The sequence below is a fragment of the Perognathus longimembris genome, chromosome 4 (genome assembly GCF_023159225.1).
Source record: "Perognathus longimembris pacificus isolate PPM17 chromosome 4, ASM2315922v1, whole genome shotgun sequence".
NCBI lineage: Eukaryota > Metazoa > Chordata > Mammalia > Rodentia > Heteromyidae > Perognathus > Perognathus longimembris.
The window spans coordinates 30,213,546-30,234,005 of NC_063164.1; the positions used below are offsets into that span (position 1 = coordinate 30,213,546).

Genomic DNA, 20,460 nt, shown 5'->3' on the forward strand with positions numbered 1-20,460 from the left:
TTACATAAGTCAGGTAATGAGTGTATTTCTTTTATACACTGTCTCTTTTCCCTCTCTCTCTTCCCAGGTTTTCCCTCCCACCCCCACCTTCAAGTTACATAGTTCATTTTCAACATAGTGTCCAGTGAGTACTAATGCTGCATTTGTTCACCCTTTGTCCCTCCATTTATGTGCCCCCCATGACCTTCCCAAAGACTAATAAACTTACAAATAAGACAAAAAGAAAACAAAAACAGTAACAAAGTGGGGGACATCTCTTGTTTCCATTTCTTGGAATTGATTTTGATAACTATTATTTTATATGCTGTTATGGAACTGGAAGAAGAGTCAATTCTGGAAGCAACACTACCAGAGTCCGGGTAGTCCTCCCCTCACAGGAGAGTAAGCAAACCACAGTGGTTTCAAAAGATTCCTGAGCCTTAAGCATCAATCAGACGTAAGAAAATATAAAAGCAGCTGGGAGCACTGGGGATCTTCCTTCCCCAAACCAGGAGGGCAAGTGTCCTGGACACGCTGATGTTTCCTCAGTCAGCTCACTGCTTAAGACACAGATTTTATCCTGAGGTTCACAGAACTCTGCCAAGCAGCATGGCAAATAGTTTTGATATAGGTGTGGCACATGGTTATGTCACTGGAAAAAATGGTAGGGCAAGAGTTGAGTCATAACTAAATATTATTGAGCACAAAGATTCCTTTTAGTCAGAAAACTAACTTCTTTCCTCCAGAAACCACCCCATATCTGCTCAGTCAGGTGGTTTCAGAGCTTTTTTATTTTTATATTTTTGGTATCATGAACCAGTGTGGTGACAGCCATAGGTTCCTTAGAGTTCTATTCTAAACAAAATATGTTTTTAAATGAAATAATATGAAGTACAAAGGACACGATGAAAACTAATTATATCAAGGCAGTTATTAAAATGGCAACAACAAAAACAACTAATTTGTGGTATGATTCTATATGTGCTCATAAAAAATATTAATGTGCTAAATAACAATAGCCAGCAGCAGGTTTTATAGCTACTGGAGTTTTAAAGCAATGAGGGATGTAGACAATATTTCAAAATATCTGTTGGGACTGTGGTGGGATCTGCAAACATCTGTGATTTGTTGCTTATATTCATAATTGAATAAAATGCTAAATTTCACCTGAAGAATGGGGAAAATAAACACATGGTATTTTCCCCATCCCAGTCCTCAGAATTCTGTCCATGGAGATTTGCAGGCCCCAGATTTAGGACTTGTTACCTAATGTTTGGTAAGACTCTGCCTGGAAACCTGAGCATCAATTCAGTTATGTTTGCAATGAATGCCCCCTGCTGGCCAAAAGACTCTCATGATCTCACCCCTAAACTCACTTAATTGGCCCTGTTAGAAAACAATAGGTCAGGCAATTAATTCTCTGACTCACATCAAGAAATGGAGCAGGAGGCTACTTGACAAGCAGGCCCCATGGCATCTAATCAGTACAAATTTAAAAGTCCCTTTTGGCTTACTGGGAAAATGCTGATGGCAATGCTGCTGGTTATTAGCAAAGGAGGATAAGATGCCAGCCTGGCAGGCTGTTTCTAAGGGGACAGCTTCCCCAAGGTTTGGTCAGTAACAGCGAAATGCTGCAGATTGCTTACAGGTTAGATTTCCCAGAGGGCTTGTGCAACCAAGGTCTTTAGGATGTGCTTTCTGTGTTTGAAGCTTGGAGCCAAATGTAAAAGAGGTGAGGAGGAAACGAATTCAAAAGTTCGTGGATTCCAGAATCCAGCTAAGTATTTCCACATGTGTTATTGCATTTCATTCCTAAGGCAATTCTGTTATTGTTAAGATTGGTGTTTGGGAGAGATAACTAAGGCTTAGAAAAGAAAGTTGTCATTTGCTCATGGTTATGGGCTGGGATGAGGGAGATGGTCCTTTTATTGCTCAATCTCTGCCAAGCAAAAATCCCCACAGCACCACCTGCTCCTGTTAGTATAGAATTCTGGAGCCTATTATCTGGTTTGAATCCCAGGTTACACTGAGCAATAGAAAAAAAAACTTTACACAAGTTTGTCCATCATCCTGTGCCTCAGTTTCCTTATCAGGAAAAAGATAATAATAATAATATGACCCATTGTAAGAGTTGCTGGACATATTAAATGCAAAGTCCCTAGAACAGTACCTGGTAGCTGCAGGAATTCAGTTAAGTGGGACTCCTCTGCTCTAAGGTGGCATTGCCTCCTGCAAACCACATTAAGAGTCCACAAAGAGGACACAAGAAGATGGAAAGACCTTCCATGTTCATGGGTAGGCAGAATCAATATAGTGAAAATGACCATATTGCCCAAAATGTTATACAAATTCAATGCAATCCCCATCAAGATCCCAGCTACATTCTTCACTGAAACAGAGAAAGCAACCCATAAATTCATATGGAACAGCAAAAGATCTCGAATAGCCAAAGCAATTCTAGGCAAAAGAAGCAGTGCAGGAGGTATCACAATACCAGATTTCAAGCTCTAGTATAGAGCCATCATAACAAAAACAGCCTGGTATTGTTATAAAAACAGACCTGAAGACCAATGGAATAGAATAGAAGACCCAGAAATAAAACCGCATTCTTACAGTCAGCTGATATTTGACAAAGGAGCTAAAGACATACAATGGGCAAAACATAGCCTCTTCAACTACTGGTGCTGGGAAAACTGGGCAGCCATATGTAGGAAACTCAAAGTAGACCCTAGCCTATCACCATGCACCAAGATCAACTCAAAATGGATCAAGGACCTCAACATCAGACCTGAATCTTTGAAACTACTGAAGGACAGAGTAGGAAAGACGCTAGAACTTATAGGCACAGGAAGGAACCTCCTGAATGTAGTCCCAGGGGCACAACAGATAGGGGAGAGACTCGACAAATTGGACTACTACAAAATAAAAAGTTTCTGCACAGCTGAAGACATAGCCACCAAATGAGAAAGACAGCCAACCATATGGGAAAGGATCTTCACTAGCACAGCAACAGACAAAGGCCTAATATCCATCATCTACAGAGAACTCAAAAAACTAACCCCCTCCAAGCCCAGTAAACCAATTATTAAATGGGCAAAGGAGCTAAAGAGAGACTTCACAGGAGAAGAGATAAAAATGGCAAAGAAACATATGAGGAAATGTTCAACATCCCTGGCAGTAAAGGAAATGCAAATAAAAACAACCCTGAGATACCACCTTACTCCAGTTAGAATGGCCTATACTCTGAACTCAGGCAACAACAAATGCTGGGGGGAATGTGGGGAAAGAAGAACCCTTCTCCACTGTTGGTGGGAGTGCAAATTAGTACAACCACTTTGGAGAACAGTATGGGGGTTCCTCAAAAAGCTCAGCATAGACCTACCCTATGACCCAGCCATACCACTCCTAGGCATCTATCCTGAACAACAGGTCTCAGGATATCAAAAAGACATCTGCACATCCATGTTTATTGCTGCACAATTCACAATAGCCAAAATATGGAAACAACCCAGATGCCCCTCTACAGATGAATGGATCCAAACAATGTGGTACCTATACACAATGGAATATTACATAACGATTAGAAATGATAAAATATTGGTATTCTCAGGGAAATGGTCAGAAGTTGAACAAATAATGTTGAGCGAAACAAGCCTAGAACACACAGAACAAAGGGGCATGGTCTCCTTGATATATATTACTGTGGGGGGTGGGGCGAAACCGTAGAGACCAGGTCTGTGAAAACAAAAAACTTCTTGTCAAATGGTATTTCCACAGGTTTGGGTCAGCGACCTTACATTATGTATCTAAAACCAAACAACTACTAAACATAAAAAGGTCTAAAATAGACCTCTCAGTGGATCACAATAGCTCAACAGCTATGTATGTATGATCATATAAGACAAGGATAAGCAAATTCTATTGTTGACTTATATTTAAAGTTCTAGGTGAATTTCCTTTGGCCTACGCCACGTGGCTGCTGTATATGATTTTGGTACACTGGGTATTTTATATATGCCTACCTGATCTAGGGAAGGGAAAGAAAAACGAGGGTGTAAGATATCACAAGAAATGTACTCACTGCCTTATTATGTAACTGCACCCCTTTTGCACAACACCTTGTCAACAAAATTTAATTAATAAAAAGAAAGAGTCCACGCCAGCAGCCAAGAGTCCACCAGTGCTTCTCAACCTCATGCAATGTTCTTCCACAGGAGACTTTTGGCACTACCTGCAGTTGGCTGTAGCAAATACCTTGCTATGCATCTAATGGGTAGAGGCCAGAGATATTATTACATATTCTATACTGCACAGATACATCCCCCACAGAGAAAAAATGTTGTGATCCTGAGTGTTAATAGTTAGAGATCAAAGAAACTCTACCCTAAGTGGAACAATACTGATATAGAGAATATGATTACCAATATGCTGAGGTGCTAAATTGGAATTCGAATGGAAAGGAGGAATAAAATAAACAAACAAGAACAGTCATATGATTATAAATGGGTAGTAAAAATTTTAAAATGCAGCAGGACTGAGTGATGAGCTAGGATTGCTTTAGATTGAGTGGTCAGGACAGTTTTCTCAGAGAAGGTGATATTAGTTAATTATTTATTTTGTGCTGGTACTTGGGCTAGAACCCGCAGCCTGCGCACTGTCCCTGAGCTTCATTGCTCAAGACTAGTGATCTATCACTTGAGCCACCATTCCACTTCCAGCTTTTTGGTGGGCTAATTGGAGATAAGAGTCTCATAGACTTTCCTGCCAGAGTTGGCTTTGAAACACAATCCTTAGATCTGAGCCTCCTGAATAGCTAGGATTACAGGTGTGAGCCACCAGTGCCCAGCCAAGAGGAGGTGAGTTAACCTGAATCAAACAGTAGGCCATGCCCGGTTTTTGAGGGTCTGAGCAAAGGTTATAGCTGGCAGGGTGAACAGCTGTTGCAGTGGGGTCAAGATAGGGACATCCTTAGCAAGAATAGAATAGAAAGAAGGGTCAGTTGTAGTCATGGAAGCAAGGTGTGTGCAGGATGTGACTGACCAGATCTGGACATGTCACTTGGGGCAAGCCTTACATAGCTCCGGAATCAAAGGGTTTTCTTTGAATGAAATATTTAGAACTATTCCAAGAGTCCAGTTACCTACCATTAAAGGATCTCAAAAAAGCCATTCTGAGTGAATCTAGACAGGCCACTGCTCCATGATTCAAGTAATCCAACTAGGGAAAATCGCTAGTTGTTTATATCCAATAGCCAACTTTCTCTTCCATTTTTAGTTTTCTTTGGGGCAACACGATATAAAAAGGTTAAATTATTCATGCCTACCCAAATTATGTGTGGCCATTTGAGCAATTCTTGGTGAGTGAAATTAAGTGTATGTTTTTTGGATAACTTCTAGGACAACATCTTAAAAGGTAGCTGACATATATATCCTTTTCCATTTTTATTTTTTACTGCTTGAAATTTGGACATGAGCTGGTGGCTCATGCCTGTAATCCTAGCTACTCAGAAGGCTGAGGTCTGAGGATCACAGTTCAAAGTCAGCCCAGGCAGAACAGTCCTCATGAGACTAAGCTCCAATTAACCCTTCAAAACCGGAAGTAGCACTGTGGCTCAAGGCCCTAGCCTTGAGCAAAAGAACTCAGGGATAGTAACCAGGCCCTGAGTTCAAGTCTCATGACTGACAAAAAAAAGTAGATATGATAGCTGAAGCTCTACTATTCATTTTGTGCTATGAGGATAACCAAAGGATGTTATTGAGCATAATCTCTGTTATCCTGGCAAATATATTACATGAGCCAAAAAAGCCTTCTGAGTATATGAGGAAGCACAGCCACTGAATGATATCATCTTTGGTTCCAGCAGCCAGAGGAGCTGTGGTTAAATGTCCATCATCTAGACCCATTCATGAATACCTTTTATAATAATAATAATATATATATATGTATTTATAGAACCTTTCTGTGAGGCAATTTCTTTTCTTTTCTTTTTGCTAGTCCTCAGGCTTGAACTCAGGGCCTGGGCTCTGTCTCTGAGCCTCTCTGGGCTCAAGGATAGTGCTCCACCACTTGAACCACAGTACCACTTCTGGCTTTTTCTGTTTATGTGATACTGAGGAATCAAACCCAGGGCCTCATGCAAGCACTCTACCACTAAGCCACAATCTCAGTCCCAAAGCAATTTCTTATTACGTATCTAACTACAAAACTCTATCAGTAAGCAAAGCATCCTCCAATTCCTTAGTGGCTTCAGATCCTGTCAAACTTACTGCTAATGCTGACGATTCAAATTCTATACAATTAGCTCCACCATGTGGTACATGAGATGAATAACATTTATTACAGGCTCATAAAACGAAAGTCATTTGTTCAATAATATCATGTATTCTTTCAGAAGTGAGTTGCACATAATTTTTTTAAAAGCACACCTGCTTCTTTGGGCGTCAAATCAAACCAAGAGGAAACTAGGATATTCAATGGAAGTAAAGCTCACTGATTTACCTATTTATTTTATCAACATTTACTTAGCTTCATGATATATATCAGATATTGTTCTTGCTTTTGGACATATAGTAGTAAATAAGAAAAACAAGCTCCTGCTTCATACATACCACAATGTCAAACAGTGATGAGTGTCATAAACAAAATATATGGCTAGGGCAAAGTGATGGAAGATTATTTTTAAAAAGGTTGGTAGAAAGATCAACAACAGTCCACATTTTAATCCCCTCAAATGAGCATTTTCTTAGACACTTAAATAAGAAATCTCATAAAAAATCATGTATAAATCTTGGTTTGTAACTTAATTACACCTAAAAGAAACCAGAATTCATGGGAGAAATAGCCAATTCCAAGTTTGTGACAGGAAATGGGCAAGAAGATGAAGAGATGTATTTTTATGCCAGAGAACATAAGAGCTGTCAAAAGATCAACATCAGGCTATGTTAGTCTGTAGTTTGTTGTGTGGACATGTTACAGGGGCTCTCACTGACAGAACTGGGAGGTAAAGGAAGGTATTTAAGCATCAACAAGTATAACTGTAATTGACACTGATTACACCAAAGTTACTACCCATTTTAATATCACTTGAGGTACACAAATATATGTGTCCAAAAATTGTAAGCTGAATCTAATCAAGACAGCTTTAACCCTCAACTTGCAGCTCCTAGAAATGAAGCTGTGATAAAATAATGAAGCACATTCAAGAGGCAGGGCTTGCTGTATGTCTACCATACTACCCTGGACACCTCAAATGTAGTTACTTAGAAAGAATGAGAAATGTTCTAATTCTTAAAAAAGGCCTAGAGACATAATCATAAATGTAATACAAAAATTGAATGACTCGTGCACATGTGTGCACGCGCATGTGTGTGCGGGTTTGGGGGGGTTTGAACTAAGGGCCAAGACTTTTATGCTCAAGGCTAGTGCTCTACCACTTGAGTCACAGCTCTATTTCTGCCTGCCTGCCTTCCTTCCCTTCCTCCCTTCCCATTTGCTTGCTTGCCTTCCTTCCTTCTTTCCTTCCTTCCTTCCTTCCTTCCTTCCTTCCTTCCTTCCTTCCTTCCTTTCCTTCCTTCCTTCCTTCCTTTCCTTCCTTCCTTCCTCCCTTCCTTCTTTCCTTCCTTCCTTCCTTCCTTTCCTTCCTTCCTTCCTTCCTCCCTTCCTTCCTTCCTTCCTTCCTTCCTTCCTTCCTTCATTCTCTTTCTCTTTCTTTCTTGTGCTTAATTGGAGATAAAAGTCTCATAGACTTTCCTGCCCAGGGCTGGCTTCAAACCATGATCCTCAGATCTCAGCCTCCTGTGTAGTTAGGATTATAGACATGAACCACTAGTGCCTGGCTTTGAATGACTCTTTAAAGACAATTGTTGGAAATTTAAGTATGGATTAATGTTACATATTACGGATTTATGGTTACTTTTCTTATAATTATATAGGATAATAGCCTTATTTCTTGGAAACATGTGTTAAAATTTTTAGAGTTGAAATATATAGGAGTCTCCAGAAAGTAGGCAAGAGTGACCAACATTTTTTATCTGAACAGTTCCCAGAAACTGGGCAGGTTTATCTCAGTTTCCTCTCAAGCAGTCTTGTCCTGTTTGATCACTTATTACATCCAATAGAAACCCCATAAATAATATTCCTTCTTAATGGTACTCTACATGGTAAAAGCTACTCTTGATAGACCCTAACAAAGCTTGACAGAAACCTCAAATGGATCACATTGCAACATAAGTCAATGCTCTTTCCCAATTCCCAAGATTCATTTGTGAAACAAATGATTTCTAAATTATGAAATTTTGAGGTTGTTATGCTGCAGTAAGTGACTTTTAGACATACAAGACATGATAAATACTCAATTTTAACCCTTATCTATTTTTGGAGTGAGTTTTTACCAAAATGACTTCCAATAGTACTCCAAAATATAATAAGTTTCACAAAAACTAAGGACTTTACTCTTACTCACATTGACCAATCTTATGCAATGGAAGTCCTTTCAAGTTGGTTTTTGTCCTTTTAACATTGAGCATTTCTCAACCAAGAATGTCTCTCAGACTAATCTTGCTTATTACTTTCTGCACATACCTGCAATTAATTCCTAAGACTGGCTCCTTTTATTGAAAAATGTCACACAAAAACCCTGCAATGTGGGCATCTGATATTTCTTCCTCACAGCTTAACTGAAGTATATTAGACAAATAAAAAATCCATCATACTAAACCATAATTAAAACATCTTTGGTGATACATCTTAAAATTCATATCAAGTGGTAATTTAGTTGGCGCTTTTTCCTTTTTTTGGTGGCAACCAAACCCAGGACTTCATGTTTGCTAATAAGCAAGCACTCTACAACCTGAGCCAAGTCTCTAGTCCAGCTATGTTCATGTTTTTAGTAATACAGTATATGTAGCATATTATAGAGTTCATCTAAGATGTATCTCACTTAACATTAGATGAAATCACATGAACATTATTTGATTTTACATGGACTAGATTAGCTTTTTTGTAATCTATAAAAATAGAAGCATTTCAGCTATTCTGCAGCTATTTTCTTGCAAAACACCTTCTTGCCACAAACTTTACATATAACACAAAATAATTAAAATAGCAAAACGCTATTATAAGTCTACAAAATGATGAGTCACAATTGTATAGAGATATGTTAACTACCACTGGCCAAGGTATGTACAATTCCTATTACCCTTTAAACCTCATTTGTGCATGTTGAAAGTCAGACCTTCTGACTTCATGCCCATTGTCCCCCACCTTTCCTCCTTTCCTCCCATTCATTAATTTTGTCTTTGTAAACTAGTTTTAACTTTTCTTAAAAATTTGCAGAACTAAAATCATGCAGTGAAGTATGTAATCTTCTGTATGGCTTTGTCATTCACTTGTAGACCTTTTCATCCACGGAAAAATCTCAGGGCTTTCCAGTTATTAAGAAAAATGCTGCTAAGAATGTACATTCTATCCACAATCATGTGGATGTTTTCTTCCAAATACCTAGGAATAAAATTGCTGGAATCTATGGTAAATACATATTTAACTATAGAATAATGGAACAATTTTGCACCTCTACCAACATTGTAAGTGCCAGTTGTCAGTATCTTTACCAACACTTGGAATTGGCACTAGCGCTGATTAGTATATGGACTTGTATATCCTCCAAGGCTTTGGATGTTGAAATTTAATCTTCATTGTGAGATACTAAGAGGGTAGGAGCCTATAGTATCTGAAAAGGGGGCCGTGGATGAAGTCATTAGGGTAGATCCCTGTGATTAAATCCTGATGGCTTTGTAAGTGATTAGATACACACATACACTCAGTGCTGTCTCTTGGCACATGGCATCCTACCAAAGAGCTCATCACCAGTGGTAGCCACTCAGCCTTGGACCTCCAGAGCTGAGCCAAAATGAACCTCTTTTTCTTGACAATTCACCCAGCCTGTTGTCTTACAAGCAACAGAAAATAGACCAATGCAGCAGTTGTTACTGTCATAATTTAAGCCATCCCAGGGGGTTTACAGTGTTATCTTGTGTTTTTGCTTGGTTTTCTAATGGTTAGGGCTGTTGGGCATACTTGCCAACACAACTTACCTTTGATAAGAGTATCTATTCACATCTTTTGCCAGTCCTTTGTCAGATATGTAACTTATAAACATATTATATTCACTTACAACCTATGAACTGTTTTTTTTATTGGTGTTTGAAAGAGCAATTTTAACAAGTTCTAGTTCAACAATTTCTTTCATGGTTCGTGCTTTCCATGTCCTAAGAAACTCTGCCCATTGGCAAATAATTTTGCCTGCTTCCTTATAGAATTTCTAGCTTTATCCTAAATTTATGGTATGGGACAAGAGTTGAAGTTAGTGTCCTATATAAAGCTAATCAATTTGTCAAAAAAGGCTACTTTTTCCTCATTGAATCTTTGTTCCTTCATCAAAAATCAATTGTCTACATCTGCATGGGTAAATTGTGAACTTCATCCTCTACATTTGTCTTTAGCAATTCTCATGAAACATGTCTCTTAGTAATAGATTCTTATTTCCTGACCATCTGCCACTTTCAGTTTTGAAGATAATTTTTTTTTGAAGATAGAAATCGAGGTCAATAAGTTGCATATTTTTCCTTCTGTATTTTAAGATGTTATGCCAGGTTCTCATACTTGCAATTTGGGAAAATGGCTTATCTTGGTTCCTCTGTATGGAATGCTTGCTTGTTGTTTCCATTTCAGCTGTGTTTACAATTAATCTATTTCCACAAATTTCATTATGATGTATGTTGATGAGATCTTAATGTGTAACCATGCTTGTTAAATTTTGTGAATCTTTGAGGTTAGAAGTTTCATTGATTAGAAAAAAATCTGGCTATTTTTAATTTTTTGCCAGTCCTGGGGCTTGAACTCAGGGCCTGAGCACTGTCCCTGGCTTCTATTTTGCTCAAGGCTAGCACTCTGCCACTTGAGCCACAGCACCACTTCTGGCCTTTTGTATATATGCAGTACTGAGGAATCGAACCTAGGGCTTCATGCATACAAGGCAAGCACTCTTAACACTAAGCCACATTCCCAGCCCAAAATCTGGCTATTTTTTTTTTTTAACTTACATTTGCTTTCCTACTCCAAGTTCTAGAATTCAAAGTACCTTCTTGTAGGAACTGAGACATTGTTGTTTTGGGGATTTGAAAGTTATTTTTCCCTTATTTGTGTCCATTAATCTTTAGTTTTGCAGAGGTTAATCTATTATTATTCCATCCATTTCTTCTAGCTGTTGACCAACAAGTGCCAAGATGTTGTGACTTTTATAAATAAAATTTACATATTCTTAGATTAATTATATCATTGTGTTGGTCATGATAACATATTTTAAAACTATTAACTTAGAGATATACAAGTAGTTTCAGTATTTTATGATGTCTATAAACTTAGTTTGTATGTATACACAAAACACTGGAGAAGATAATAAATATGACAACAATGTGGTGGTAGGTTTTTGTTTTTTTGTTTGGATCTCTTTTAAAGAACACTAATAATCTGTGGAAAAATGCTTTATTGTGCCATGCCCAATGTACTACAAGGAGTTACTTCAAAATAATACAAAAGTAATCCACAGACTTGATTAAGTGAAGATCAAATGATCCAAAAGTTTTTCTTCCTTAGTTTTTCACAGCAACTGCTAAAAGTCCATAAGCTGATGTTTTTCCAAGAAAGATTATTCTAGTAACTTTGAATGTTCAATCCGTGCAATGGTCCAATCAGGCTTTACTCCTTGTGTAAATTCCCTCTGAAATCTAGGAAAGATATTATAAAAATATACATTTACATCTGCTTAGGTACTTCTTCAATAACTATATAATTGTAAATGTGTACTACAAGCTGTTTTTAACAAGGTCAATACTGACAATAAATAAAAACCAAATTTAACCTGCCAATTCAATCACAAAAACTGTACCTTAAAAACTGAAGTACAGCTCCAACTAAAGTAAGCACTAAAATAAGATGTTGATTTATACTCAACATGTGCCAGCTCTGGGAAAAAGCTAGGTTATTATTCTATCTATATATGCCAAACACGTGTCTAGTACAAACAGAAACAAACTAGATCCTGGTGATGCGAAAAACTAATTCAAATAAAAAAATATATACCATAGGAAAATACAGTTACCAATTTAGGACTGAACAAATGAAGTTTGGTTTATATGCTAATAAATCAATCTTCAGTATGCAAGTGTTTTTAGGCTTCTTGTAAGAAATCTCAGACAACAGTTTAGTATTGGTGATAGGGATCTTTAAAGATGCCTAAAGATTTAAGTAAATATATAGAATGTTCTGGATAATAATCAAGCACTGAAAAATACTTTTTAAGAGAAGTGAAAAATCATACATACAATTCACATATAATGTACTGAAACAGAATACATTTTTTTCTTTGAGCATATTTAGAATCTACTTATTTGAAAGCAAATTTGTGTAACTTGGGAAAAATATCAACACTGTCTTTAAAGTATTAACTATGCTTCTATTAATTTGTTCCAGTCATCTGCTGTTCTACATTTTATTAGTACAAAAACATACATAATAATATGTTGGCTTTAAATATTTTGCTAATTTCCTACCGGAAATTATCCCCTTAAGGGAGGAATTCCTTCAGCTTTGACTCTGTACTTAGCATAGGTGACTGATAAATATCTAGTAATGAGTAGTTAAACATGATAATTTTAGCTGATTTTATTTTCCAAAGATGGCTGCAAACATTATGCCCATCTCATGTGCTCTTCTGGCCATGCTGGCTGTTGCTCCAAAAAGTGGTGGGTCTCTTCACAGCCTTTCAATTTGACAGGTCCTATGACTACTATGATGGAAATGATACTTAACTGTCGGGGCATAGAATCCAATCACTTAAAGGAAACAAAGCCAAACAAAAAACCAATTAGAATCACAAAGCACAAAAAGAGTCCTGAAGAATGATAGCTTGTGGTGATGCCAAGAAACACCAAGGTGCCACACATGAGAAGACACTGTGGAAACAATCCTCCCATCTGTCACCACACCAGATGGCAAGTGAAACAGAAAAACCCACAGGTGAGCTTTCCACAATTCCTTAGCAGTGAAATCACAGGTAAAATAGAGGTCTGTTGGAAGCCACTTGTGGCTTCATAGAGTAGATAGCTGAAACACTGTTTAATTAAACTCAGCAGTATTAATTCTAATTTTAAAAAAATATTCCTCTTAAATGTATTTCACATCCAAAGTGTCTTTATGCCTTTTATGTCTTTTCAAGCGTGTCAAATTTTAATACTTCTCTTCCCCAAACTTATACTTTCACATTGCCCTCTACATTCCTGAGAAAGGAAAGAACGATGCATGATCACACACTTACTCATAGCTTGCACTAAGGAGTTGTTTTGTTTCCACATTCTGATCTCCCAACTTAACCTGGAATACACTGGCTCCACTTAAAGTTTCACTGGGGATTTTGGCACTTGTTAGATACCAAAAGCACATCAGGATGTTAACAAACTTCCTTCCTTAGAGAAAAACACACACACATACACATATACAAATCATGATAATCTATTATCCATATATCCAAAACAAAACAACAATAATATACATCGAACTGTACATGCCCTGGTAAAACTAATATTAATTTTTAAAAACTAATAAAATAATAAACTAATATTGGGCTGAGAATATGGCCTAGTGCTAAAGTGCTTGCCTCGTATACATGAAGCTCTGGGTCGATTCCTCAGCACCATATATACAGAAAAAGCTGGAAATGGCACTGTTGCTCAAGTGGTGAAGTGCTAGCCTTGAGCAAAAATAAGCCAGGGACAGTGCTCAGACCCTGAGTTCAAGCCCCAGGACTGGCAAAAATAATAATAATAATAATAAAAATAAACTAATATGAATGCTCATTACTTTTAGAAAAGTCTTAGGACTTATGTCCTCCTCCCTATATCCCGCTAGAATAAAGTTACTGTATTTGAGTATATATTTTACGAAGTATACTATATGGATTATTTTTAATTTATAGCATTTTTTAAAATTATAGCAGTTTTATGGCAGATATCTGTTGTCAATATAAAAATGGGGGGGAGGCTGCTAAGTAATTAACTGCCTTAAAGAATTAAGGTTCTTTCTTCTTTTTCTTTTTTTTTCCCCCTGAATAATTACTTATTGTCAAAGTGATGTACAGAGGAGTTACAGTTTCATATGTAAGGCAGTGGGTACATTTCTTGTACAATTTATTACTTCCTCCCTCATATCTCCCCCATCCCCCCGCCTCCCTCCCCTCATGAGTTGTTCAGTTGGTTTACACCAAATGGTTTTATAAGTATTGCTTTTGGAGTCAGTTGTCTTTTTATCCTTTGTCTCTCAGGGATTGAACTCAGAGCTTGTTGGGTAAGCACTCTACCACCTGAGCCATGCCTCCAGCTTCTTTTGGGGTTAATTTTCAAAGTAGGGTCTCACTTTATGCCCAGGCCATCTGGGCTGTGATCATCCTATTCCCGTTTCTCCACGTCTCAGGGATGACAGACATGACACTCTACCAGCCACTGGGCATCTCCTGTAGCTAGGCTAGCAGATACACCATTGTGCCAGGCAATGGTTTAGCTAAGAGTCTAGCAAACTTTCATGCCCAAGGCTGGTCTCAGACTGAGTTTCCTCCACCTCTCAAGTAGCTAGAATTATAGGTTTGAGCCACTGTAAGGGTCTAGGCATCACCTTTTTTACCCTAATTTTTTCTACCATGGTTGGCAATTTTCACAATATCGTGCATAAAATAAGTTAGTAACCACGCTGCTAACATGAAATATGGAATACCAGAGAAGAAAGTATTTATCACCAAAAATACTTCTACAAATATTTTATAATGTACACATAATTCCTCTACACTACCTTGGAAAGTTTATGGATTAAGGTTAGATTTCCTGTGTACCCAAATATGTAAAATAATTAATTCATCAATGAATTGTCAGAACTGCTACTTGGAAAATGTACAGATTGGATAAAGAAAAGAACCATATTACCACTAAACTTCTTTCCAACAGTTTTCACTATTCCCAGTCTGGAGTTCTACAGTTAATCTGCTTTTCCTATCAGTTTTGAGACTACCTACTTTTGATTTGTCCTAAACAGACCATTTTGTGGATCTAAGTGATGATTTTCTCTGCTACATATTATAGTAGTACCAAAATATCTAAATAGGAAGGTATTAGAAATATTACCATATCTCAACTCTGAGAACAATGAAAGTCTGTTCATTGATATCCACTTGTGTAGACAAAACTCTACTATTTTTTTTTTTTTTTGGCCAGTCCTGGGCCTTGGACTCAGGGCCTGAGCACTGTCCCTGGCTTCTTCCCGCTCAAGGCTAGCACTCTGTGCCACTTGAGCCACAGAGCCGCTTCTGGCCGTTTTCTGTATATGTGGTGCTGGGGAATCGAACCTAGGGCCTCGTGTATCCGAGGCAGGCACTCTTGCCACTAGGCAATATCCCCAGCCCAAAACTCTACTATTTTTTGGTCACTACTTTAGTTTATCTGGACAATTATGTATTATTTAAAGTTGCTTATGCTCCAGCATTACCTTTCTCATCATAGTAAATAGAAATGTCTCCTGTTGATGTATAAACAATTTCATCTATGTCAGCAGCAAGAGCATTTTTATGGTTGTCAGGTAGTGAGGTAACCTTTTCTTTCAGTACCTGTAACACCTAAGTTTGGAAAAAAGCAAACCATTAGTTCACCAATAAAATTTTGCAAAGTATTTTCAAAAGTGATCTTCACTGTGGGATGAATTTTTCTGTTTTCAAATTAAATACTATGTCTATTAATCCTCAAAAGCAAGGTGTTTAATTAAAGTCATCTAAATATTCAAGTAGGTAATTCCTAACAGAACATTATAAAAACAGCAACTGAAAGGCACCATAATTACTTATTTATGCCCTTCAGCAGCAGGAATGATTCCAGCTTTTACATAAAGATAGAATCTACTTTGATGCTGGCACACACATAATGTGTATCATTCTATTACAAGATAATCTTGCATTTATGCGTAAGATAATTCAAAGCATACCTCTTTGGTAACAAGTTCTTCCAGTAGATCAAACTTACACTGTGATAACAACTTGGATACATGTGCAAAAGCCTTAAAAAAATAGCAGAGTAACAATTATTATTTCAGAGTATAATGTACATTGCTATATAATAGACTATTCCATATTAAAGGTGGTAATAATGTCAAATATTAATTCAACAATGTTAGGCATGGCACCTCCAAAAGTTGGTTGACTTTTCTTAGATGGCATTCCTACCTATATAGTAGGGATATACAACAGCTTATACATCACACTCAAGACCCAAGACATATTAGTGCATGCCTCAGAAAAAAATTCTCATGTGTGTATGTGTGAGTGTGTATACTTGACATATGTACATATATACATATGTATTCTAATAATGATAAAGTAAATAGCCATTTGGCAATTATACAAGCCACTTTTTTTGTTTTTTCAAGCTGGTCCTGGGGCTTGTACTCTCAGCCTGGATGCTGTCCCTGACCTTCTTATGTTGTTGTTGTTGTTGTTTTTTGCCAGTCTTGGGGCTTGAACTTAGGGCCTGGATACTTCCTGAGCTTCTTTGGCTCAAGGCTAGCATTCTACCACTTGAGCCACCGTGCCACTTCAGGCTCTTTCTGTTTATGTGGTATGGAGGAATTGAACCCTGGGCTTCATGCATGTTAGGCAAGCACTGTACCTCTAAGCCAAATTCCCAGCCTGTCCCTGAGCTTCTGTGCTCAAAGCTAGCACTCTACCACTGGAACCACAGTGCCTCTTCCAGCTTTTTTGGTAATTTGAGGTAAGAGTTTCATGGATGTTCCTGCCCAGGCTGGCTTTGAACTGTGATCCTCAGATCTCAGCCTCCTGAGTAGCTAGGATTACAGGTATAAGCCATCAGCACTTGGCCTACAAGATACCTCTTAATCACACATAGACAACAATTGGAAAGCAGGAGGACACTTTAAACTGTTCTGGGAGTGTGGGAGAGTGTTCTGCATTGCAGTTTAAACTTCATTAATGGAGATATGGTGGGTTTCAGAAAGTGGGAGAAAAGAGAACAAGTTTATAGACTAAAACAATGGATTTGAAACTTGAAGAAACAGTACAATTCTCCGCATTCCTAGTAATGAGAAATGAAACTTAAAATTAAGACTTTTTTTTCCTCTCATGGATTTTCAGTGTACTTTGGGAAAGAGACAAGAGACAAGTTCAAGAAGTTTGACAGGGTAAAAAGAGGAGAATAATTTGGAAAGATAGAAAGGAGCCATCTAATCTGGTAGAGCCAGAGAGGGTCTCCTAAAAAGAAAAAAGAAAAAACAAAAAACAGCTTCCTGAAATCTGAAGAACTAGCAGGAGAAAGGAACTAGACAGGTATGTGAGACAGAGGACATTGTGTAACTGTTATGAGCTATCCTGTGTTCCATTTCACTCATATGTTAAAGCACTATCATAGGATGTGTTATATTTGGAGACAGGGTCATCTAAGAAGTGATTAGGTTAAAATGAAGTTTGTAGGCACCTTAATGCAACCTATGTCCTTATGAGAGGAAGAAGTGTGAACAGACATAGAGATACCAGGGACTCTAATAAATGTGAAGGGAAGACCATGCAAAGGCAGAGAATACATTCATCTGCAAGGCAAGGCGATAAGCCTTGGGGAAAACCAGACCTCTGGATTTTTGTTGTTTAAGCCAACCAGTGTATAGTACTCTACTATAACAGACCTAGCAACCAACACAGTAGCAGAGAAAAAACATACCTACAAATGCTTTTAAGGATTCTTTGAAAATACTTTAGAGGCATTCAGGGTCCAGAATACTGTATTTTGATAAGCTCTCATGTGAACGATAGGCAATAATTTGGGCAAAAGAAATGACTATGCCTGCCATGTTGAAACTTAAACATTAGACTCTAATTTTTGTGATCAAGATTACACCTAGACAAATTATTCTAAAGGTAATAATGAACAATTATAAGGCTGTCTTTATAAGACCTTGATGACGTGTGATTTCTAAAGTCTTCTAGAAAATAGCCTCCTTCATAGAAAAGGTTTTTAAAAAGGTACAAAAAAAGACGCAAGAAAGCAAACAATTGTTTTATGATTATTCTCAAACCCTAGGATTTGAAGGTATAGTTGTCAGAGACCTGTTCTTTACTATGTCCTTTTATGAAAACACTCATGTTGTTTTGGGTGTAGGAGAACTGTTTTGCTTGATCTGACTGGTATGTTCAATAACTATGGGTTTAAAGAAATTATTAAATATTTTCCATAGCTGATCTAGACATTCCTTTTTGGAAGTCAGAATGGTTAGCTGAACAAAAAATTGGTTAATTGAAAAAAATTGACTTAGAGCAAAAGGGAACACAAACTGGATGATGGAGTAGAAATATAGTTGGAGTACAAGGAACCTAACCATTGGCAGCTACAATCAAAGTGATCCAAAAGTGTTCAAATTTCCTCTTGTGTGTTCAGATTCCTGCTCATGATAGAAAGATGATTTTCATTCCATACACACACATGAGCTGGTACTTACATATGCATTATGAGGTGGACAGACTTGACATGGTCATTAGAGGGCATTGTAGGAGAATGGTTGGGTCATACCAATTTACCTCTGCATGTATAACTGACATGGATAATTAATATGTATAGAGGTTTATCTCTCCATTATAATTAACTGAATAAGGCATATTAATGAAACTTGGGTGTTTGTGATCTAACTTTTTTAAAAACAGATAAAGCAGTTAAGAGTTGACTTGGAAGCAGTGAATATTGACACTGATTACATACAGTTGAAAACACTCCATTTATAACTTACAGGATTGTGATTATAGAAATAACCTAAAAGAAATGAGAAGTAAAAACCGCTGCAAGAGCATGTGACCAGTACTGTAAAATGATTACACTTGATGGTATGATTAAGAGGGTTATGTTGGTATTGTTTAACAATAGTTTTGCAAATTTGGGGATGACAAACTAAGAAAACCCGGGGAGACTCAGATGGTCTTTCATCCATCATAGAAAAACACACGTACATGAAAAATCCGCAAATAATCTTAGGATTTCAAATGGCAAGGATAAGATACCAGCCATTCAGACAGGGTCATAACAACAAGGACAAAAAAGCCAGGGCTACCAATCATCAAAGTCTACTTGATGGTGCTGGGTACTGCGCAACGGGGTTTGGGGACTCTCCATAAACTCTCTGAAAGGGCAAAAACTTCCTTATCATTGGTTATCCTTTAAGGAACGTAGAGAAGGGCAATGAAGCTTGATCAAATAGCTGGCAGGAAGTTCTAACATCCAACCATAAGCGACTTTATAGTACTTTGAAAATGTTATATCAGTTCTCATCATAATTTTATCCGACAAAATTAACCTTACCCCAGCCACATCCACTCAATTTGTTCAACAAATATTAAGAAGTGCCGACTATGCACCAGTCATTTTTCTCTCCCATTTTGCAGTTTTGGGAAATCCCGGCCAAAAAAAAAAAAAAAAAAAAAAGGAAAACGGCTTTAAAGTAGCAGAAACGAATCCCTTTCTGCCTGACTAATGTGAACAGCACAACCGGGTGCTTCACTCCGACGTCTCAACGGACCCCTCAGTAGGCAACGACGGTGCAAAACAAACGCAGAGGCTTGCTTTTAGAAGTGACTTGGAGGACACGATATCTGGGCAACTGTCAACGCTTTTGGTGACTTGGGTCACCCGTACAACACTTCTGTCATAAACTGAATGCCGAAGGGAAAGTCAGGTCAACTAGGGAAGCGAACAAACCTGCTTCGCCCCCTCCGAGAACTCGGCGATCGTGAATTCCTTGTCGAAATAGGCCCAGATAAGGAAGGCGTAAATTCGAGTCCGGACCCAGTTGATGGGGTTGGAGAATCCCAGAATGATCATCTTGGTTTTCTGGCGTGGCTGGGGCTGCTCCTCAGTGCTGTAGCTGCGCGAGGGGCAAGCGGGAAAAGAGGCGAGGGCTGCGGGGAATGCAGGGGGGCTGAGCAGGGGCCGCCGGGGACCCCGGACCAGAGGCGCTGGGGCCGCCGAGGTCCACGCACAGCGAGGAATCGGAGCCGCTCCTGAGCCGAGCCGGCGGTGGCACAAGCAGCAAAATCCGGCCCACGACAATCTCACCTCGGTCCCACCGGGAGCTCGCTGCTGGGCGACCACGCCAGGCAGTGACCCGGAGAACAGGGGCCGGGAAAACAGCCGGGCGGCCAGCGCCATGTTTGTGACCTTTCACCCCCCCTCCCCCCGCTTGCTTGTGCAGTAGCAATAGGAAGCCGGAGGGAAACCACTTGATTGGGAGAAAAGGAACTCATCTGGAGGCAGGCTGCCCGGTGGCGGCCACCTGTACTGAGCCCGCCCCATGCCTGCTCAGCGGTGTGAGGACCGAGCCGAGGCTCAGGGCTGCCCCGCC

At 38.5% G+C, this 20,460-nt stretch overlaps 1 protein-coding gene across 1 annotated transcript; it reads right to left on the bottom strand.

The window, feature by feature from the left end:
* Positions 1–11,506: 11,506 nt before the first annotated feature.
* Maip1 (matrix AAA peptidase interacting protein 1) lies at positions 11,507–20,417 on the bottom strand. The gene is made up of 5 exons (XM_048345021.1): positions 19,818–20,417; positions 16,054–16,125; positions 15,565–15,691; positions 13,352–13,499; positions 11,507–11,762 (listed from the first exon to the last, which is right to left on the bottom strand). Exons 1-5 carry the CDS (start codon positions 20,265–20,267, stop codon positions 11,684–11,686), a joined length of 876 nt encoding a protein of 291 aa, XP_048200978.1. The 5' UTR covers positions 20,268–20,417; the 3' UTR covers positions 11,507–11,683.
* Between the last annotated feature and the right edge of the window lie 43 nt (positions 20,418–20,460).

Coding starts and splice junctions, on each gene's coding strand:
- Maip1 (XM_048345021.1), bottom strand. CDS start 20,267: ATGGCGCTGGCCGCCCGGCTGTTTTCCCGGCCCCTGTTCTCCGGGTCA. Junction 15,692..16,053: donor AAGAACTTGTTACCAAAGAG/GTATGCTTTGAA, acceptor TTCCAAACTTAG/GTGTTACAGGTACTGAAAGA. Junction 13,500..15,564: donor TATTTACTATGATGAGAAAG/GTAATGCTGGAG, acceptor TTTTTCTCTAAG/GAAGGAAGTTTGTTAACATC.